Source organism: Podarcis liolepis (assembly GCF_965112155.1).
Source record: "Podarcis liolepis genome assembly, chromosome: 2".
Lineage (NCBI taxonomy): Eukaryota > Metazoa > Chordata > Lepidosauria > Squamata > Lacertidae > Podarcis > Podarcis liolepis.
The window spans coordinates 51310567-51333877 of NC_139555.1; the positions used below are offsets into that span (position 1 = coordinate 51310567).

General features: G+C 45.0%; 1 protein-coding gene across 2 annotated transcripts in view; it reads left to right on the plus strand.

Moving 5' to 3' along the window:
• The first annotated feature begins 3900 nt into the window (after positions 1 to 3900).
• Positions 3901 to 23311, plus strand: part of STK10 (serine/threonine kinase 10) — a 63234-nt gene continuing 43823 nt past the window's right edge. Inside the window, exon 1 of one of the 2 annotated variants that reach the window (XM_083489663.1) lies at positions 3901 to 4858. In XM_083489663.1, coding sequence (XP_083345789.1) covers positions 4703 to 4858 — 156 coding nt within the window. In that variant the 5' untranslated portion in view covers positions 3901 to 4702. Of the gene's footprint in view, positions 4859 to 21387; positions 21444 to 23311 lie in introns of those variants that run through there. The other variant, XM_083489665.1, reaches the window with a different exon arrangement.

Sequence of the window (23311 nt, forward strand, 5' to 3'; positions counted from 1 at the left end):
CAAAATAAAACCAACCTCGAGCTCTGAGCCAGCGCAGTGAAAACCAGGAAGTAAACAAAAAGGCTGGGGAGGGCATGAGGGAGAGGGGAAAACTTCGCAAATCCCCCACGTCTCAGCTGATCGGCTGGGATGGAGCAGCTTGTTTTCAGGCAGGATAGATTTGAGCATTGTCTGGGTCCTAGTGCCCCTACCGCTTTTTTGTGCTCCATTCTATTGCTGCTGGTGGCTGCTTATCATTCAGGCTGCAAGGAGGAGCACTTTTACACAGCTAATGGCGAATCCCCTGCAATCCAAGTCCTCCTCACTTGCTCAAATCTATTCCGCCTCAAAACAAGGAGCGGAAGGAAAAGGCTGCAAACTGTTAAATGGAAAAAAACCCCAGGCACAGGGCAAATACCTTAAGTATACCTTTAAAGCAACAGTGCTCTTTCCCTCCCTCCTCCCCGCGGAAAAGCTCCTTGTCCCTTGAGTTCTTTTCCTTCCCTCCCCACTTAAAACGTGGTTACAAAGCACGGATCCACATGGATCCTCAGGATTTTTGCATTGGGCTACCCCAAACTCACTGTCAGATCACATGTCTGTGGCCACAGCATGAACCATAAAAATCATACATCCACTGTTTCATTTAGAATATTTTTTCCTTGTTTTCCTCCTCTAAAAACTACATGCGTGTTATGGTCAGATGCGTGTTATAGAGCGAAAAATACGGTACTTGTTTTTGCAATTATTATTTTTTTAAAAAATGTATATCTTGCTTTTCATCCCCCAAAAAGGAAACACAAATTACAGCTAACAGCATACAAAAACCCACAACATCAATGTAAAACATAAGGAATAGTAACAACTTATAACCCACCAAGCCGAACAGTCTACCTGCCACTTATGGCAGGCTCTCAGGGCTTAGATCTTTATTTGTGCTTTCTTCCTGGAGCTGCAAAAACAGGGTTCAATATCTGACAGGCTACAGTGCTTAGAAATCTGTTTTATACAGAGTCAGACGTTTGGTCCATTTAGACCATACCATCTACTCAAAACTGGGAGTGAGGAACCTCAGTCCTGGGGGTCAAATGCTGCTATCTAGGCCTCTCTCGTCGTTGGTACTCTCTCCAGGCTATGGCTCTCAGTGGCCTGGCTTCACACCTCATTTCCCCCCCCCCCCATTTTTTTTAATTCATTTTATAACACTAATAAACAACACAAACAGAAAAACAAACAATACAAACAAATTCTTGCCTTATTCTTATTTTTTCTAAACATTGTTAGGTGAGCTTCCCCAAGTCCCCCCATCTGATTTTCATTTTACCTCATCTTTAGCAGTTTACATATATCATAATTTTTAAACATTTTTATCACACTTACTTTTACTATTAAAATCTTTACATATTATCCCTTACAAATAATACTGTTTTAAAATACACTATCTTCTACTTCTAACCCTACAGCCTATATCCACTTCCAAAGGTATTCTAAGATTTAAATATTAACATTTTTTTCAGATATTCTTTAAACTTCTTCCAATCTTCTTCCACCGTCTCTTCTTTCTGGTCCTGGAGTCTCCCAGTCAGTTTGGCAAGTTCCATATAGTCCATCATCTTCATCTGCCATTCTTCGATAGTTGGTAAATCGTGTTTCTTCTAATTCTTCGCTAGTAATATTCTCACAGCTGTTGTAGCATACAGAAAAAAGTAACATCCTTTTTGGGGATTTCACCCCCCACCATACCAAGTAAAAATACTTCTGGTTTCTTAATAAATGTGTTTTTCATCACTTTTTTCAGTTTCTTATAAATCCTTTCCCAGAAGTCTTTTACCTTGGGGCACGTCCACCACATGTGGTAAAGGGTTCCTTCTTTTCCCTTACATTTCCAGCATTTATTATCATGAGTATGATACATTTTTGCTAGGCTTCACACCTCATTAGGTGTGTTTTTTGCCAGACATGAATGTGTCCTTTAACAATGCCTCTTGCTTACGTGGATGGAGAATAGAGGAGGTTGTATGAGCATGTGTAGAAACTGGCCCCTAGAAGGGTGGTCAGGAGGGAATGTGGCCCCTGGGTGGAAAAGCAGAACTCTGGGGTTTCAGACCAGGAGCTTTTCCCACCCCAGCTGGAGATGATTCAGTTTGGTGGGTCGCGAGAGGCACAGCCAAAATGGCAACAGGCAAAGCTAGTGAAGATAGCAAGTCCTGTCATTTCCAAATTCTGTAATTCCAAGCAGTTCCTCTAGATGTCCCTATTCATTTACATTTGTTAGTATGTATGAGCAGCAGAAGTGGTCTGTTTCTGCCAAGACTACTGTACCAATCTAGTAGAATATATGTTCAAGGTCCAATTAAGTCGAAGTATATGTTTCATTTAGTAAAACTGGTTCATGGATCTCAAAACAGGTTTCTCTAACATTATCCTGTCAGTCCAGCTGCCAGATAGTACCTTTGCAAAACCCCATTGTGAGATGAGAGGTACTAAGCCAATGGCAGCCAAAGGGATGTGATACTCTAAGCCTCTGTGAGGTCATAGTAGAGTTGCAAGCTACGTGCCAGAGTAACAAAGGTCATCAGTGTAAATCAGGCAATCCTGAAGCTGGAAAGATCATACAGAGGCCTCAGAAACTACAGAAGTGAGCTTAGAAGAAACCAAAGGAGAGAGCAGGGCCCTCAGAAGACAGGTTCAGCAAACGGCCATTGATTACAGCTGTAATTGGCTCATATTTGCTTGCTGTAACCCTGTCTAACTTACTCCTTGACATTTTTGCGAGGTAAATTTGGCATGACTTATAATAGGTGTGTGTGTGTGTTATGTTGTATGAAGCCCACTAAAGACATGCTATTCTGAATAATTTTATATTACAATCAGAGGTGGCCCGCCTTGGCCTGTTCTGCCACCTGAGGCAAAAAGGGAATTGCCGCCTCCTGCTCTCTCCCCACGGCTCCCGCCATGCCACGCCACCACCACTTCAACACCCCAGCTCCCACCAGGTTCGGCAAAAGCCAGGGGGTTCCACAAAGTGTTGCCGCTTGGCTCCTCTGCCTTGGGGTAAGATGATTAGCAGCACCGCGCACCATAACACCTCCATGTGGCCAGCAAGAGGGTGGCGTTCTGGTGGTGACAGAACAGTGGAGTGAGCAGAGTGCCACCTCTTACACTTCCACCACCTCATGGGTGGAGCGGTTTCGATTACAGTACAGTGGTACCTCGTGTTAAGAACTTAATTAATTCTGGAGGTCCGTTCTTAACCTGAAACTGTTCTTAACCTGAGGTACCACTTTAGCTAATGGGGCCTCCCGCTGCTGCCGCTGCCCGATTTCTGTTCTCATCCTGAAGCAAAGTTCTTAACCCGAGGTACTATTTCTGGGTTAGTGGAGTCTGTAACCTGAAGCGTCTGTAACCCGAGGTACCACTGTATTCTGAATTAGGTGACTAAGCCACTGCCACCAAACCATGGGTACTGGTGGTAATATTATTAATTCTGCACAAATATTGGTTGTTTACAAAGACACCCATTCAAATACCGCTTCTACCACCCTTCAGGAACGCAGTAGGGGGGGGTCTGTGTGTTTTTGCAACTCTAAAGCTAGTATTGCTAATCAATGCAGAGCTGCAATTTACAAATCGTTATCTGAATAAGAGACTCTCTGCTCAAGGATGACATTTACAGCTCCACCATCTGAGCCAAGTCTGCTCAAAGGGAACTCCTGTTCCATTCAGTGGCGCTCCCTCCCAGGTAAGCGGGGTTGCTAGATCGCTTCTCGTAGTTCCTTTAGGTCACTTTCCCCGACACGCACATTCTTAGCTCCCTTCGGACCATTTCCAAAGAAGTGATTTAATCTTTAATCCTCCCGGGTTTCCCAGAGTTAGAAAGTGTGCCGGTGGCGCACGAGATAACGTCCCGCTTTCAGCTTCAGCCTCCTCGCCGGGCGGACTGGAGCTCCGTTGCACGTCTTAGCCACGAAGCCACTTGAGCGCCAGCCGGGACCGCTCGCTTGCTCGCCGGGTGACTTCCCTTCCTGGAGAGACCCCTCTTCTTCCCGATCCCCAGCAAAGGAATCGGAAACGGAAACTACAATTCCCTTGGCCCCTTGCGAGGGGTGTTTGCGAAGGAGGGACGCTGTGGAAGCGGCGGAGGGCTGCTTGGCCGAGCAGGGGGCGGGCTCACACGACCCACGGCTCCGGGGCGGGGCCAGGAAAGACACGCAAGTGGCGGCTCCGAGAGGAGGAGGCGGGGCGAGCGGGACGCTGAGGGCTCCCGGTGTGGCCAGGACGGGGCGGGGGCAGAGATGCGCGCCCAAGCCCGAGCAGGTGAAGCGGCGCTGTGAGGCCACTCCACGCGCTCGCCTTGAGCGCTCTCTTCCTCGGCCGGGCCAGAGCAGCCCCGGGGTGGTCGCTGCGGCTCCTGCGCTCTCCGGCGAGGGGGCGCGCCACGCGTGGCCGCGGAAGCGCAGAGAGAGGCAGCCGAGCAGGCTGAGCCGATCCTTTCGCTTTCCCAGCCGAGGCAACGGTGCGTCTGCCGGGCAGAAGTTGTTTTTGCGCGCTGCTCTCCAGAGCGGCTCTGGGTTCGAGAGCTGCCGCCCAACCAGCCGGTGCCTGCTGCCACTCGCCTCTCGCGGACTAGCCGACCGCAGCGCCTGCTGGCTCGCCGGACCCGTTTCCCTTCTGCCCTCTCGGTTTATGGTCGGACCATCGAGGGCCAGCCCGGGGCAGTGCCATGGCGTTCGCCAATTTCCGCCGCATCCTGCGCCTCTCTGCTTTCGAGAAGCGCCGATCCAAGGAGTATGAGCACGTTTGCCGGGACCTGGATCCCAACGAGGTGTGGGAGATCGTCGGAGAGCTGGGCGACGGCGCCTTCGGCAAAGTGTACAAGGTGAGCAAGAAGATGCGGTGGCGGGAGCGAGTTCGAGTTCGGCGCGCCTTGTAGGCGCGAGGGGTTTGCTTGGTGGGGTAAGGTAAAAGAACCGGCAACTTCACGAAACGAAGAAGGAAAGGCTGGCGCATGGGATTTCTCGAATCTCTCTCGTATTCACAAGAACACATTGCAAACCGCGTTAGGTAGCAATGTATGCGGTTCGGAGGGTGGCGAGCCGTGACACGAGACTGTTTCCTCAAGAGGAGCTGAGACTTCATTTTCACCAAAGTCACGTGGAGTTCTCCCCAAACACTTAGGGGTTTCGTTTCATACCTACAGGATAAGTTGTTATACTTCTGTTGCTTACTCTGGGAAAGGGGGAGGAGGTAAACTATCTTGTAGCATGTCACTTTAACAAGTAACTCGTCCTCTTCGAAGAAGTGCCTTTGCTTCTCTCCTTCATTGCTTCAGCTCCTCTGTGAAGCTGGATTTGGGCATTCATAAATGTGAAACTTACCTGTACCCCGTGGTGTGAGTTAACTTTTGCATCGGGAACACACCTGAATAGATCAGAATGGTCACTGCCTTTCCCAATCCCCCTCCCCCGGCTTTTTAGTAGGTTGAGGAATCCTGCAAACTCCACAGCTGTGTGCATACGGATTTTGTTTGGATAACTTTACTCCTTGTACACATGGCAAGTCCGTGCAAACCATCCTGGATAGAAAAATATTGTTCCTTACCAGTGTGAATAATACAGTTCAGCGATTGAAAGGCATTAATTATTGAAAGGAGAAATAGGCAGAGACCTGCTAGATCCACCCAAAGGCCTCTCTGGTCCAGCATAGGCCAGGCCACTGGCCAACCAGAAGCTGCAAAGGCCGGCCCTAAATACTTTGCTGCTTGAACCAGTTAAAGTGCTAAAGCACAGCCAAGTTATTCTGGCACTTAAGGTAGAAAGCTCCTCTTCTCCAACAGTAAAAGTACAATAATTATTAAACTAAATAACTTAATAATTTGATGCCCCACCATGGCACCCAAACACAGCTGGCCAATGGTAGGGCCCGTGCCTGAGCAGGATATGAGTGCAGTTGCCCTGTTTTGCCAATTCCCCCCAGCAAGTGGTATTCATAGGCATCCAGCCTCTGGCCCTGGAAAGCAATCACAGCTAGTAGCCTCCCATAGCTGCTGTCACATTTATGCAGCCTGCAAAGCCTTGAGAGGAGGTTAAATCCTTCTTCCATTTGGTTAGTAGCAAAGTCTTACTGGGTTTCGTTTCATGTAGGAATGGTGTTGGGCAATGGGGGGTGAAAGAAAATATTCCGCAAAAGAATTTTTAATTTATCCTTGCTTCTTATGAGAGTGGCATTCATGGCAACAGGTGGGGATGGATTTGGGGATCAAGTGTCCTCTTTCTATACGTCCATGTAGTGCCCCCCCCCCCCCGCAGGAGCACATGTCTTGCCAGAAGTCTGTAAATCATATAGACTGTGTTCCTTCAGGGGAGATGTGGAGTAATCTTGGATTAAAGAGGTAGTGCAGATTTAGGGGTGCCCTGCATTTTGTCGTTCTATTTTCCCTGCCTCCGATCCAACACCTCTCTCTTAGATCGTAAGCTCCTCTGAGCAGGAACCCTAGAAGCTCAGCCCCAGTATATTTCAGCAAGGCACATCAAGTTCCTGTTAGTAGGTATTTCTAGATGGATGCTTTGACAATACTGTTCATCAGTCTTCCCCAACCTGGCGCCCTCTAGGTGTTAAGATCTACAGCTGTTGTCAGCATGCTGAGAACACCTGTATTTCATAACGCCTAGAAGGCACCAGGTTGGGGATGAGTTATAGTCAAAAACATCTGAAGAACTCCAGGTTGGGGAAGGCTCCTTTCTGCCACATAGATTTTCTCAGCTGAGTCAGCTAATTGGGTCCAATTCGTGATAATGGGCAGCTTTATTTATAAAATGTCAGGGAGATGCTCTACAGATCGCTTGCTGTTCCAGATGTTGGTCTTAGTGCTTTATATTTACATATATAAAAATAGCTTCTTGTTCAGACCTCTTTCCTCCCCCGCCCCCACTTACCCCATTTGAGTGCCTTCAGGTGTTGAATCTAGAGCTGTCTTCAACTTTACTAGACAAATCCTTTTGGGGAGCCTGGATTGACTTGGCAAATCTTGTTAGTAATAGTGACTAGAAGCTAATGAGAGGCCAGCTGGGCTCATTTGCAGGGGGGATATGAATGCTGCTAGATTGAAGACAGATTTCTGGGAAACAAGTTTAGCAAGAGCCTGATTGGGGCTTGGGCAAGTAGAGGTGGTACTGTAAGGCGAGGCTAGTGATGGAGTCTGGCCATACGTTAGACTTTAGAGATGAAGGGAACTGGCTTGGATCCCTGCCCTTGGTGAGTGCAGTACAAACTGCTGAAATGGCTGGTGTAGTGCAGGGACCGCAGCTCCCTTTTTGTGGAAGTAAGAATAAAAAATAGACCTGTTCTTCAGCAGTTGCAACAGATAACACTGCCACAATTGCACAAGGCAGACTTAGCCAACCTGCTACCCAGCATGTTAATTGGGGCTGAGGTGAGTTGTAGTCCAAAACGCCTGGAGGGCAGAAGGTTGGCTAAAGCTGGCTTAAGCAATATGCATGCAAGGGTACTAGGCTTGAGGAGGGCTAATAATGGCTCATCTGACTGCATTTCAGTCTAGGATCTTTGAAGATTCTGTTGGCTACGCACAATAACGGCTGTCAAGAATCCATTGTGGTAAACTATTTAAACCATGTGATGCATGTGTGTTCCCACTACTCTGGAAGGCAAGAATTAGTGTGTCCATCCAAACCACAAGAGTAAAAAACCGTCTTTCCTGTTACAATTCAGAAAAGCATTGAACTTGTGTGTTTAGCAGAAGCAATGTAGATAGAGGCTGCCACTTTCAGACTGAAATGCTGCTGCAAGTCACTGGAAATTACTCATTTATGCCAGAAGCCTCTCCTCCTAAGAAAGTAAGATGAGACCTGCTGGATCAGGCCAGTGTCCCATCTAGTCCAGTATCCTGTTCTCCAGCAGCTGATACTCAAAAGCATACTGGCTCCAACAGTGAAGGTAGAACATAGTGCTTGGGGTTAGTAGCCATTGGATAGCCATATCCTCCATCAATTTGTCTAATCCTCCTTTAAAACCACCCAAGTTGGTAGCCACCACTGCAAATGCCCACCTATCATAGGGGAGTTGCTCCATCCCAGTCGCCCTTTTCCGAACATTTCCCAACTCCGCAATATCTTTTTTGATGTGAGATGATCAGGACAGTACACAGTATTCCAAAGCAGTCATGTCATAAATTTGGATGGTGGCGTTATGATGTGGATGATTTTATTTTCAGCTAGTTGTCCCTGTTCTGTTTTTTGTTTTGTTTTTTAAAGACAGGATGGTGGAAGCACTGCACTCATCAATAAAAGAGAAAGAAACAGGGAATGGGAGAGGTACCCAGTCTGTGATACCAGCTGGAGGAATGTGTCACTCTGGGAATACTGTAGCTCACTGTTAAAAAGCATTTATTTGGAAATTAACATCCATTTAAATGGATCTTTTCAAGTGTGTCTAAAGGCCATGCTCTGGTTATTTCCCTGCATGAATTATCACAACTAACCCCCCCAACAGCCTCCCTGACCCCCTTCCCTTTGTTCCGTGCATGTCTCCTGCCAAGACTGTCCATCTCCCCAGTAGTTGTGGGCTCTGGCCCAAAAAAGCTTAACTTTTAAGACACCACAATCTTGTACATTTGGTTCAGTGGGGCTTGCTTCTTATAAATTGGCATAAGATTGCAGCTAAGCCAACAGACATAGTTGCCTCCCTGGAATAATTCTGATTGAGTGCACCACTCCTCAACCCCATCATTGTGCCATTCATACCCAACATGAATTTCTTCTCCTTACTTCATGGTCATTTAAGCATGATTTCTCTTCATGCTCTTTTAAACATGATTTTTTCTTTGGGCAAGGGCTTCATTGTTCAAACAAAAACCCAGGGAATGAGCTCAGCTTCCACTCCTTTCTTTGTACTTGATCAGACTTTTCCATTTCCTCCACCTCCTTTCACTCCTTCTTTATGCCCCCTTTCCTGTTTGCTTGTTTTTAAATCCAGCCAAAGTCAAGCAGAGCTCCAGTGGGCGAGAGATGCAGCACAATTGCCACTGCAAGCTTACTCAGAAGTTGCCCCACTGCTTTCAGCGGGGCTTACCTCTCAGGAAAGTGTGGCTTTAGGCCTGTTTTTCCCATTGAAATAGTGGAATTTAAGCATTTTGGAGGGCCAGATTATGCCCCCTTGCCGACATGGGCAGTCCTTGATGTATGATGGTTTTTCCCATTGAAATAGTGGAATTTAAGCATTTTGGAGGGCCAGATTATGCCCCCTTGCCGACATGGGCAGTCCTTGATGTATGATGGTTTTTCCCATTGAAATAGTGGAATTTAAGCATTTTGGAGGGCCAGATTATGCCCCCTTGCCGACATGAGCAGTCCTTGATGTATGATGGTTTTTCCCATTGAAATAGTGGAATTTAAGCATTTTGGAGGGCCAGATTATGCCCCCTTGCCGACATGGGCAGTCCTTGATGTATGAGTAGCTTCTTGTAAAAATTTTGGGTTGGAAGGGAATTTAATTGTGCAAAGATAAACAAATTTAAGGTGTAGTCCTATGCACACTTGCTTGGAAATAAGTCTCACTGAACACAGTTGGACTTACTTCTGTGAGTAAGCATGCATGGGACTGTGCTGTAAGTAACATAAGATGTAAGACTTCCCTACCTCACTTCTTGTATAACTGAATGGGAAGAGGGCATGGCAAGCTTGGGTGCCCGTAGGCTCCAGAGTATGCCCGGTGATGTCACTGGTGCTGAGCCACAGCCCAGAGACCTTTGAGCCTGAACAAACAGGGCAGATTGGGCCTTCCCTGCCCTCCGAATGCCATGGCAAGGGTGGCAGCTTTGTTGTCAGATTATCAGCTTGGAATCCTTGTCCACAACCTCAGACTTCTTGTACATGCAGTTCTCTTAGTAGTTGATTGAGAGACGGGGTGAGGAGTACGTAAAAGACTCCCAACAGAGTGATGATTAAATCTAAGAAAGCTGAACTACATAGCATATAAGCAACATGCTGTATAAGAACATCCATTTTGCTTAAATGCTGTGTAATATAAACCATATATATTTCATAGTGGGACTAATGCAGCCTGGGCGGTGGATAGCTGCAGCAGCACCGGTCCCCTAAACTGAACTGTGGCCGAGAGAGCTTCAGGTATCATTCAGTTTCTCTGAACTGGCTTTCTATGAATTAATAACCAGCCTGTATTGAAAAGTCTTTGCTTCAGATCTCACCTCAACCAAGAATTGGGCAAACTGTCCTTTGCTCAGCCTCACCTCCAAATTTAGAGATAATCCTCCCTATTTTACAGAGTTGTTATTATGAACATGCATAGCATACAGTCATAGGAGTGACTCCTGCTGGCTTCAGTGGGGCTTAGGATTGGCCTGTAATTTGCACACGCAGCAGTCATCATATAGCACTTGTTTTTCAATAAATTTGAGGTGTACTGTATACCCAAGACTGCATGATTGGCGGTGGTGTCATAGGTGAATCATGATTGTGTCAAACAATTTGAGGCTTCTTGGTCATCCGTTCTGGGTGATCTATTCACATCTTGTTGGCGTGTTAAGGATACTCTCCCTTGCTTGTGTTATTAAATGAAAATGAAAAGCTTGGGGGAGGGGGAATGGAATGTATTTTAAGAAGTGCCTATCATCACATATGTTTACTATAGATACAGTTTATATACCTCTCCATGAGACTTCCTCTCAGCCAGAACAGGGACTTCCTGGTTCATTTTAAAACACCAAGTGGAAGGCAGAGATTGGGCCAAGGTCACTCAGTAGTTCAGAAAGTGGTCTTTAGCAACCCTCACGCTCTCTTGAGGTCACTTGTTGATGCAGCTGCTGTGAAATTAATAATAATAACAACAACACAGGCTGCATGCAGGTGGGTAACTTTCCTGCTCTCCAGAGAACAGTGGACAAGAAGACAAAGGAGCTGCCATTAGTGTCCCCCTTCTTTCAAGTGGGCATTCTAGCTCTAGCATCTTTCTCCATTCCCCATGGAGCAAAAGAACTATACAAATGTATCTGAACTCAGGAGGGGAAGGGGCAGGTGTATTGTGTAAATCAGTTCCTCAACAGGGATGGGATGCCACACACTATGGTTGAGATGGCCTCATCCATGCTGAGAGAGGGGGGTAAAGTGGGCTTGAGAGCCCCGAGGGAAATGGATGGTCCTCCAGGCATTGCTGGGCTGCTGCAACTCTCACCAACTCTGACCTAGTGACTGTTCTGCCTAGGGCTGATGGGAGTGCCAACAACATATTCAGGGTCAAAGGTTGCCACCCTTGCTCCTTATCCTGTTGGACCGTCTTGCACTGCCTCCAGATGATTCAGTAGGAGCAGCAAGGAGGGTCCAATCCTTTCCAGGCAGGGTGCAGGAGGCTCAGATGCCTCTAAGCTCTTGTTCCCCCTGACAACCCATTGTACCAAGCCATAGACAGCTCTCAGCCAGTGTCTTGGAACAACAATTATCCCTGGAATAATGTTATGACATCCAGCAAATGGCTCAGTAATTACTGCGGTTTTCCCAGTTTAATTACAAATTTAACTAGGGTAAGTTTGGCTGTCCCCAAGGCATTCCTCATCATGTCCTCGTCCTCATGTCCTGTGTCTGCCAGCAACGCACAGAAAATAATTGTTGGGTGCAAAACTACCTGACGAATAAGCACTCTGAATGTTTTACGATGAGGAATTTGGGTTGCATGCAATGAGTTTATGGGAAAAATATATTGCCCTGTCTTTTTAAATGAGGCTTATCAGCTGCCTTTAAAATGTGTAACTTGCCTAGATTAGAACTTTGTCTTTCATCATCTTCCCCAACCCATGCATATGTTGAGGGGGAACTTGATAAGAAAACACATCTCCCATCTCAAATTGTGGAAACTGGGACAAAAGAAATGCTTGTTGTTGTTTAAAAAAAGGGAAGTAAGGGGGAGTCAGTGGTGTGGTGGTTCACTGTTGAGCACCTTTGCAGTGTAGATTCATTTTAATGGGTGTCTCTCTCAGCAAAACAATACTAATTTGATTGGTTTTCTGCAACAGATGTTACCGTGTCAGCACAATGCCCTTAAAAAGAAAAGAAAAAAACATTTAAAATAATTTTATTTCTACACTATTGAAGCTTTTTAAAAGACAGAATAAAGCAGACCTTTTGGTTAACTTGCATATATGCACGGGGATCAAAGGAACTATTGGTGTTACTGGTTGAAGCAGATACACTGGGAGAGATTTTGCACAAGGCATGTAACTGGCAGGTGCAGCACTTAGTGGAAAGCATAAGACTCTTAACTACTGAAACAAAGTCTGCTTAGCGTTTATGTTGATCCAGTCCAAAATCCATTCAAAGCAATTAGAAGCTCTGCAGAGGACTCTGGATCTTGCAGTTCTGTACATCTGAGCTTGCTAGGTATGAGAAGGTAATCCCTTGTAATTTAGAGAGTCTCTGAAGACTGCAAGATGCTCTGCACGTCCTTTCCATCTCTGTCTACTAAAAATGGCAGCCCATGGCCAAGTTCCTTCCTGTTCCTCCTTAACATCTTGCTCTGTGCCCTGTGTCAGGACTCCATTGTGCTCTGCTTTTCTGTATCACCCCCACCGCTTCCACAATTCCCCATAAACAGCTGCCACTTGTGAGTGCAAAGAACTGCCCATCAAGAGACAAGAGTTGAACCTGACATGGAGGTGCCATTTTTTGGCAGTGGCCCCATCCCTCATTGGTATATATGTATATCGGTCTCCAGCAGAAGGGATTGACGCTCCTTGCTGCTGCCAACATTTTGTTCTTCCTTTCCTCAGACAGTAAAAACAGATGCCCTGAGGCATCAAGAAGCTGAGCGTGACTCTCAGCGTTATGTAGGTGGGGCTTTGTTAGCAGTGAACCAGGCAAAGGAAAGGTATATTGTGTGATGGGCTGTTTGAAATGCTTGGCCAGCTTGTATGATGCTCAGACCTATACCACAGTGGTGGATGCTCGAAGCAAAATAGCCCAAAGAAACTTTTTACACATGCAGGCTGAAGGTCAGCTTGCTAGAATGTTGTTGTACAACTGCAAATGCTGGAGCAGGAAAGTTTATCTGCATTTTTGAGCGTGTCCCAAACCAGGGCTGCCCGCCTTGCTAAAACAGCAGGGATGCATCTGTGCCTCTTGTGAAATGCTATCGCTGTGTTCCAGAGGCTACTGATGAGAACACCTACGCCCCTGATAACTCGACTGTGGCAGGATGTGTTTTGCTAGTGTGGCCTCTTGACACTGCCTGTTTCTGCAGCAAACAATGTACTGAAGTAACTTCCTGCTGAAAATGTGGTCTGGGTTTTTTTTGTTTTTGTAAAGTTCTCTCTTCTATTGGTGTTGCAATATACCCTAACTATAGCAATTCTCCGCTTTCCATTTCAAATAGCCATTTTCTTAAGTACGCTGAAAATGTCTCTCCCCTTACCCTCCATTCAGTGCAAAATCATCATTTTTTAAGGCTGCAATACTAACCGTGCTAACCTGGGAGTAAGCCCCAGTGAATTCAGTAGGACTGACTTCTGAGTATAGGATCATAGAATTCTAGTGTCGGAAGGTACCCCAAGGGTCATCTAGTCCAACCCCCTGCAGTGCAGGAATCCCAGCTGAAGAATCTCTGATAGATGGCCGTCCAACCTGTGATTAAAAATCTCCAATGAAGGAGAGTCCACCACATTGCGATGTTGAACAGCTCTTACGAACAGCAAGTTCTTCCTAATGTTTAATTGGAATCTCCTTTCTTTAACTTGAATCCATTGGTTTGGGTCTTACCCTCTGGAGCAGGAGAAAACAAGCTTACTCCATCTTCCACATGACCATGGGTAGGCAACCTAAAGCCCTGGGGCCCATGCGGCACAATCGCCTTCTCAATCTGGCCCGCAGATGGTCCAGGAATCAGCATATTTTAACATGAGTAGAATGTGTCCTTTTATTTAAAATACATCTCTGGGTTATTTGTGGGGCATAGGAATTTGTTCATCCCCCCCCCCCATATAGTCTGGCCTCCCACAAGGTCTGAGGGACAGTGGACCGGCCCCCTGCTGAAAAAGTTTGCTGACCCCTGCACATGACAGCCCTTTGAATATTAGAAGATAGCTATCATATCACCTCTCAGTCCTCTCCAGGCTAAACATACCCAGCTCCCTCAAGTGTTCCTCATAAGGCTTGGATTTCAGACCTTTGCTATCTTGGTTGCCCCCTCTGCACATGTTGATTAGGATTGTGCCATAATTCAAACATTTGAGGTGATTATTTTTAGAATCTAATGGCTGGGGAATTCCCTACACCTCCTGGAATGATCTGAACACTGCAAATCCCCATCTCTCCTTCCTCCCTCCCCCAACCCAGTCATTTTGTCAGATGCAATGTTGTCATTTCCTAGCTGAATGAAATTTATTTTGACCCTACCCTAGTGCTACATTTCCTGGATTTCGAGTACGAATATATCTCTGGCAAATTCTGTATGTGACAATTACAGTTCAGTGCTATTTTCCACTAATGAATATATTTTTATGTTGTGAAATAAGTTACTTTCTTCCTGATTATGTGAATGAGCTCTAAAGGCTCCCGCATAGCTCCAAAGCCCATGAGCCAGCCTGCTTCACTTTGGATCAGAGCCACCTCTATTGTGAGGTGGTCCAAATATCTCGCAGGTGGGGATTATTGCCTCCATACCTCATCTGAGCTTTCAACCGATTCACAGAGAGGGCTGGGTGTGGTAGCTCCTTGACATTAATTTCCATACTGCAGACCTCTGCTGTAACTGCTGGACATCTCGGCCTTTTAATGCAGTGGCTTGCATTTGAAAGCGAGCAGAAATTGAGATTTCTGACATTAGTGGTAAAGCTTCAGCAAACTCTCCAAGAGGAAAATGCCAGCATAGCACTGGTGGCACTGAGATGCTTCAAATATTCCAGGGATTCCTGCCTGCATTATGTGAGACCTGAAACTCTTAGAGGGTAATGTTTGACTGAATTAAGCAGAGTCTTTCTTGCATGGCATAGCTCTGTCTTGAACTTCATTCCTATTCGTTTGCCCACTTGAGGCCTCCTGGCCTTCACAATAAGACACACAAACCCTGGGGCTTGCTGAACAGCTATGTAAGGCTAGTGTGGATGAAATACTTACTGTCTTCAATTCGTGGGCTTTTCTCCCTGTCGGCTCCAGGCAAGGCAATAGGTATTTGCATCTCCTGTGTTTTGACTTGCCCTAGTTAGCTTTAAAGCAATTCTGATAAGCTCTTACACAAATGGTGTCATATAACAGGTGCTTTGTTCCATGGCTAGCATTCTCTGCTTCTGAAACATCCAGCTACAATGACTAGAGAAATAATAGTGCCACTCAGCACAGCCTTTCCAATTTTTGCTTTATTCATGTAGCTTCATGTTTGTAGCAATCCTATGTGGCCCATGTTGACTTTCTAATCTGCTTCAGACATTCTATCTGAAGGCTCTGAAATGCCACCTCCTTCCACAAAGCCATTGACTCTTTTTATGGGCGGGGGGTGGGGTGGGGGGAATACCTATATCTGAAAATGCACTGCACTTTTTAACTTCCCAATATCCCTCCCCCACCCACCCGCCTCAACCCTCTTCAATTTGGTTTTCATCCCATTCATTCAGCCAAAGCTGCACTTTGGTGGCAATCCAAACTCTTGGCATTTAGTGCTTAATAGAGCAGCATAGACACTGCCACAGTTCAGCCACTTGTGCTGGCAAGGGCAGAAGGGGTGGGTGGGGACAGGGCAAATAAACAACCACTCTTCTCTAGTCCAACTTCCAGCAAGGACAGATCAGTCTCAAAACACCCCATTTCAGCCATTTCTGCTTGCCACCACCTGTGGGCATGCCATCAGCAATAGCTGCTGCCCACCCCCTGTTGGGGAGGCACATTAGGGCATCCCTTGCTGGTGGAGCTTCCCTCCAGCAGAACTAGGCAGGACAGGGTGAAGAGACATCTCTGTCCCATCCAAACCCCTGCCAGCACACCGACCAGAAGTTTTCCTAAAAGCAGCCTGCTTAAAACTGAAGACTCATTGAGTTATCTGCAGCTTTCAATACCGCTGTTAATCCACACTCTTAACCTCTTAACCTCTCTCTTTTGTATTGGTTTTTATGCTACAATGCCTTCTTCAAAGAGCTCTTATCTTGCTTTTTTCCATTTAGTTTCTGTCATTAGCTTTGTTCTTCCATCACATAGTAGGTTTTCACAGACATTCCATAAATTGAGACCAATTGATAGCCTGTACTTCTCAGGGCAACTTACAACAAAATCACAATACGAAAACAATGGCAGAAATAATAGGTAAAGGTAAACATAGCCAGCAAAAACCTGTTGGAATGAAAATCTGGTACTGTCATTTTCACCTGATGGTTTTTTAAATGTACCCATTACCACTTTTATTCAAACAATATCCATCTCTCCACTCTGTTGTCTTCTCCAGTTCTTCCTGACCTCTTTTACTGTCTCCCCCCCCCCCCCCCCCGAGTGACAAAAAACTACCTAACTCAGTATAAATAAAAGCAGGTTTTTAAGCTACATGATTACAGAGCAACAGTATAGTATCTTCTTATACTCTATTCGAGACAGTAAAATTGTGACTGCTTTCATACAACCACTAGATAATTATCCTTTCCTATATGCAGCTGAATACTAAATATTTGCTCAAATGCACTTTCAGCCAGCAAGCATACCCATCACTTCACCTCTGTGGTCGGTGGATTACTGAAATTGGGAAGAGGTCAGGGTTTCTGGCTGAAAGTTCCCATATAGCAGTGTGTCTGAAGCTCTGAACTGTTGTCCAAGTTTTATTTGGAATTGTGTCTGTAAATAGGACCGCTTTCCACTGCCGTGGTTCCCACCCTGGGACCCATTGAAGAAGGCCTGCTTTTGGGAGGGGGGCACTACCATTTCACAGTAGAACTGTGGTGGAGAAGATTTCTCATAATTGGAGGAAGAGAAGTGGAAGAACTAATCTTGCCACAAGGACCTACTTAATCTGACACATTTCTGGCATGTTTGACAAAGAGTAAACAAAAACATAACCTCACTGTAGCATTGGCTGCCTAAACCCCATTCCCTTATACTGACTCATGCTGGCCGTGCAACCCTCTGCTCAGCAATGTGGTTCCAAAGAAGTCAGTTGCAATGAGTTGCTAGGAAACATCTAGCAAGTAGGGGAAATTGCCCTCTTGATCAAATATTCTTCCTCATCCCTACACCCCAAAACACCCACCACACACCCACACATACCCTTCTACAGGCCAGGTTTCCTCCTAAGAGGAGTGGGAGACAGCTCAGTAGTAGAACACATGTTTTGCATGCTGAAGGATGCATGCTGAAGTGCAAGTCTCCGAACGTTTACATGGCGGTTCACTCCTGTACACAATTCCTCTTTCCCTTCCTCTGTTCTAGAATGGATTGCATTAAAAACAAACTAAGCATTCTCGCTACCTGGCACCATACAGCCTTGTGCCACTTCTCCAAGTCGGTGCACACAACATGGTGAGCCCAAACTATGGCTTAGAGAGAACATGTGTGCTGCCTGAGCAGTGCTTGTAACCCTTTGCTTCTCCCGGCTCCGTTCTACTGCTGTGTCACTCTGAGATAAGCCAAGGTTTGACTTAGCATGTCATCCAAGCTGAGACGTCGCTAGGCTCTTCCCTGACTACCCGTGAGCATATGCCTAGGCTAATGTACGTAGGATTGCAGCTTGAATGTTCCTCATGCTACAAAACTCCCTTCAGGCAATGCATTGGAGAGAGAGACAACCCTTATCCAAAATTAGAACAGCATACTGGATCAGACCAATGGCCCATCTAGTCCAGTATCCTGATCTCACAGGTGCCAACTTGATGCTTGTGGGATCTGAGCACAAGAGCATTCTTTGCCTCCTGGGGTCTCCAGCAACTGGCATTTTGGAAGCATTGCTTCCTCTTTTTTGCAATAAGGGAGTTTGTTACATCTCTTTTGTGACTTTGACCTTAGAATGCTGTGGAGGAGCCAATCAGTGAACACTCCCAGACATTTCAGAGCATGCAGTGATAGGCTTCTCCCCTGCATTCTGAGGTGAAAGGCACGGAAGGGCTGTGCTGTGGGTCCCCCCACCCCTCAAAGGTATAGATTGACTAGAATGCCTTTGAAGTTCTTCACTGCCCTTCTTGGCAGCAGGTAAATTATTACCTATAGTTCTGAACTCCTTTCCAGGCTCTGAACATTCTTTGCACATTCTTTGGCTCATTCATGTGTAAGTATGATTCATTTCAGAGCTGTCAGCGGTTGACTTCATTATGTGGTGCTGTAATTGTTACTAGCATTTTTAAAGATCTTACTCCATTATTTGGACTACACAGATAAAATGTGCTGGAACCCATTACTTCCAATGAATTTATCAACATGGCACAGGCGTAAAAGTTTGAGAGATGACACTTTATTCTTCCACTTTTTTTTACTTTTTTTGGGGGAAGATGAAATTCTTGTTGAATCAATGCTGATCACAGCTTAGTTTCTGTTTTGTGGATGCTCTGAGGAAATGCCACTCCCTGTTATCATCTAACAACCTCTTCCCAAACCACTTCTCTAAAATCTCCATAATGAGTTATTATTAAGAATGTGCACCCTTGCTTTGAACTCATCTATCTTGTTTGGTATGCATGTGTGCCTATATCTCTTTATGTATATACTGGCAAAGTCAGTCACCTCTCCTGGATTGTTTACATGCAGTGGTATATATGAGCATAGCCATCCCTTGGAAAGTAATGGCGTGTCTTCCAGATTGTGGTGAAAAATGGGGGCATGCATTTTAAATAAATAGTTACCTCTTAAGTTATCACCTAATTTAAGTGTTTCCCTCTATATATTCAGTTGAATGTTGAGGCTTCTTGGTTACTGGTTGCTGTACTGTAATGTACTGCAAGGTAAACATGTTCACTGTTGGGATACTCTAACATGGCACCAATTTCAAACTATCTTATGATCTGGCTGTAGGGTCACACTGAGGTAATCAGAAAGCAATTAACCATTTTGGTGTCCTCCTGTGATAATCTGAAGGATCAATTACTTGATGTATTGTGAGCAGGGGCATGTAGCGTGCAAAGATTTGTTCGTTCCAAAGAAAACTGCTTTGGTTTGGTGCTTCATATTGACAGCTTGCTTTGGTTAGGATCCCTAACCTCCATCATTGCAGAGTCGCTGGTTCTATAGGCACTCCCATTTAACAATTACTTCTCTGGCACGTCTTGTTTTGCTTGTATGTGTTAACAGAAGGTCTTTCAAGGCCTCTGTGGGAGCATTGCTTGGAACAGGAGCATTTCTGGCTTGGCATGGGGCATGGAATCCATCTTAGAAACAAACCTTTTAAATGGATTTGCCACTCTCTGAACCCCACAATATGTTCTGTGGTGATTCTGAATTGCAGGGGTAAAGTGGGGGAATCTATTTTGATCTTTGACCTGGAACCTTGTGCAATTTAGTATCAGTACTTCTGCATTCTTCAAAATGCTTTCTTGCTTTACTGGAACCTAGAGAAGCTTTCACCTTGGGCAATTTTGAGGCGGAGGCATAGTGGTGGATTGCAGTTTCTTCATCTTCTCAACACACCCACCCAGCAAAATAAAAATAAAAATGGACAGTTTCTATTCCTTATTTGTATACTGAACAGACGCATATGCTCTACCACCAAAATATCATTTCATGAGCACAGTATCTTCTCTTGTGCTAGGAGAATAGCAGGATAATAGCTGCCATTTCTCTCCAGGACTAACCCCTAAACGGTGTCCTCTTAATCAGCAGAACTTCATGTTTAGATTCACATGCATTGTTTGCAGTTCAGTGAATTATTTCTAAATATTATTTTTCACTCTGGCTCTTTTTTTGGGGGGGGGTCATTAGTCTTCCCAATTCTTCTGGGTGAATGCATTGCTTTGTACCACAGAGAGCTGTGCTTCAGGGTTTTGAATCTTTAAACTCTGAAAAGTAGTCCCCTACAAGCAAAACAGCTTGGCTGCAACATTGTAGTCATGACTATGTTATCTAATGCTATGCACCTTTACACCCAATAATCCTTTTAACCTGATAAATGCACACTTGTTGTAGAGGGTGTCTGAATGTACTCCAAGAAAAGCTCCCTTGCCCTGAAATCATTCCCCCTGCTTAAAATGTAAATTGAAATTTTCAGGAGTATGTGTGGACTTCCTTTGAATTAATGAGATGAGATGATCTGAAAGGCAGCAGCTGCTGTTGGCCCAAACTCCGAAGGAGATCATCATTTCATTCCTTTACTCTCAATGAAACACAGTGGCTGACTGCTGAACTTGACTGAACCCTTTTTTCCAAATGGGAATGTAATTTACAGAAAGACAAGTGTTATGTTCAGAGCAATCAATTTGGCTGGGAATCTCCAGGTTTTAAAAAAGTCAGCTGCACCCCCAAAGGAATGCAGCATGTAAATGTGACCTATAAAACAATTCAGAAATCTGACCATTGATAAACAAGCATCCGCCATTGCCTTGTGAACAACAGAGTAACACTTTATAAAGCTCAAAAAAGCAACATTCTGATTGCCACACATTAATTGTTAGCCGCCCTGAGCCCGGCTTCGGCTAGGGAGGGCGGGATATAAATTATTATTATTATTATTATTATTATTAAGACATGCTATGTGACCTAGAACAACCAAACTCATGGCAATAGAAGGAAATGGTCATTTTAGACCCATGGTGATTAAAAACAAAACAGAACCATGAGGAGCAGCCCTTCTATGAAGTGAAGCTACTATTGCCACTGTTACTACATGCACAATGTTTGCAGTATGGATCAATAACCAATTGTGAGCCACAGTGTCATTGTGCATCATGTCCATAAAAGGAAAGGAGGCACCATGCATTTGTCTAGATAATGCAGAGCCATTCCTTGCCACTCCACAATAATCCCTAAGCAAGGAGTAAGAGTGTGCTAGCATCTCTGAAAGGGAGAATGCAGCCAATTATCAACCAATAAAGATCTCTTGGGACCAGATTATGGTGTCTCCTCCCAGCAAATACTTGCAGATGGCTCTCATAACTAACAACCAAATTCCGAACTGAACTAAAGATAGTGTTCCTAGAACAAGAGTGAGTCTGCGGGGCCTTGGCCTTAAAAGACTAATGTGATTTTCGTTGGCATCAACAGAAGCATAAGAAAGAATGCAACATTGCAGTCTTCTGATTGTTCCATCAGCCATCCATCTAGGGATGCTAGAGCGGTGGCTTTTCTGCAGTGACAGGTGGTTGGACAATATGCCTCTTGAGATCCCTTCCACCTCTGATTCTCCGACAGCCTGTGATATGCAATCTTTATGAGGCAATGCAGTTCCATGAGCCTGTGCCATTCTGTGATGTTTGATTTCTCCTTTGATACAGAGTGCTCCCTGGCTCTACCAGGACAAAGAATATTTACATACTTGTGGGGAGGAATCACTAAGTAAGTCTTATTTGCGCACCCTGCAGTGCCTTGTTAATCCTGAACATTTTGCTTATTTACTTCTATTTTTATCCTTGTACACAGAAGGCTGTGTGCTTTCCATCTCTGGTACTTAGAACACACACACACACACACACACACACACACACACACACACACACACACTCTGCTTTAGGTGCTCAGGATCGCCGAAAGTTATCAACATTACCTTGTAGCAACATAAGTAGGGAATAAGCATTCACTGTCCTAGTAAGTGCTGTTTCAGTATGGTAGGCGCTCTTGCAACCATGGAAGAGATGCCACTCTTGCTTTTACAGTCTTGTGCTGCTAGCAGCTAGTGCACACACACACTGGTTTTTAGAAGATCAGTTCAGATTTAAATATTCATTCATATGAGAGCTGACCGTATGTTGGACTGCTTGCACTGTTTTCTTAAAATGGAACTGCTGTGGTTCATAATCCAGCTGGTTTTGGGCAGCTTATATTTCTGGCACACGGGCACTCACCTGCTGAGTTCTCAGTATGATTTTAGGTCTTTGAACATTGCTGATTTCTTTTTTTAAAAAAATCCTTTGGAGGGAGTTTTGCTGTCTGAAGGGGAGGGAGAAAGGGAAGGTGCTTAATCTTCCAATCTGAATGTCAGCATTTTTCCTGGCTGGTTGTTCACAATAGGCATGAAGCAAAGAAAGGGCTTCTGTATAAATCACTCCTTTATTTTTAACAGTGGGGGAACACTATGGAGGCATTTTTTGGTGTCTGTCAGGCAAAACTCCTTTTTAAAACTAGTAAGAGAGGTTTTAAGTCGTCCAAAATACCACTGGATAACCGGTTTAGTCACAATGGCCACGTTTTTCTTCTCTGCCCATTTAAAGCTCTTCAGGCAACTTGTGTCTCCACTTCACAACAAAATGTTCTAGAAGGCGCTATTTAGTAAAACATTTAATGGTGCCACAAAACCCAAAAAACAATAGACATTTCCATGGTACTGGCACAACTCATTTCCATACCCACCCGCTGATAAATTACAGTGGTACCTCGGGTTAAGTACTTAATTCGTTCTGGAGGTCCGTTCTTAACCTGAAACTGTTCTTAACCTGAAGCACCACTTTAGCTAATGGGGCCTCCTGCTGCCACTGCACTGCCGGAGCACGATTTCTGTTCTCATCCTGAAGCAAAGTTCTTAACCTGAAGCACTATTTCTGGGTTAGCAGAGTCTGTAACCTGAAGTGTCTGTAACCTGAGGTACCACTGTACTTTATTACCTGCTTTTTGCCCAACCGCTAATAAATTACTCCTGGACTGATCCGTTTGGGAAGTGATACAGGACTATCCAAAGATTTCACCAGTTGTGTTTTTTCCCTTTCTCTTTCCTAGCTGTGCTTTAAGGTCAGGTGTGCTTTGTATTAGGCTGCCAGTACAGAACCAGTGAAGAGCTGCAAGGGTGATACTCTGCCTGGTCTTCTGCCCCTACTAAGGGGCAGAAGCTTTTCATTACAATATTTTATATTTAAATCATCTCTGAATTATTTCAAACTAGAAACAAAACAAAAAACCCCACAGCAAATCTGATTCACTTAATAGTGAATACGCAGGTATTGCACATTGTGTGTGTGTCTCCATGTTAACACCTGGGACAGGAGCCCGTATTGACCCTTTCTACATCAAAGGCCTTGGGTTCTGCCCCTCTCTCTTGACCATATTTTCTTTTCACTCCCACTCTGTCACCCATGGTTTGTGAGTCCTGTTTGGAATGTGGCTTTATTGGATAATGTGCAAGAGGTCATTGATAAATGACCCAACTTCTCTCATCATTCACCTCTACCACTTTTATGTGTGCCTCTTGCTTTTTATATTTATTGCAGCTATCT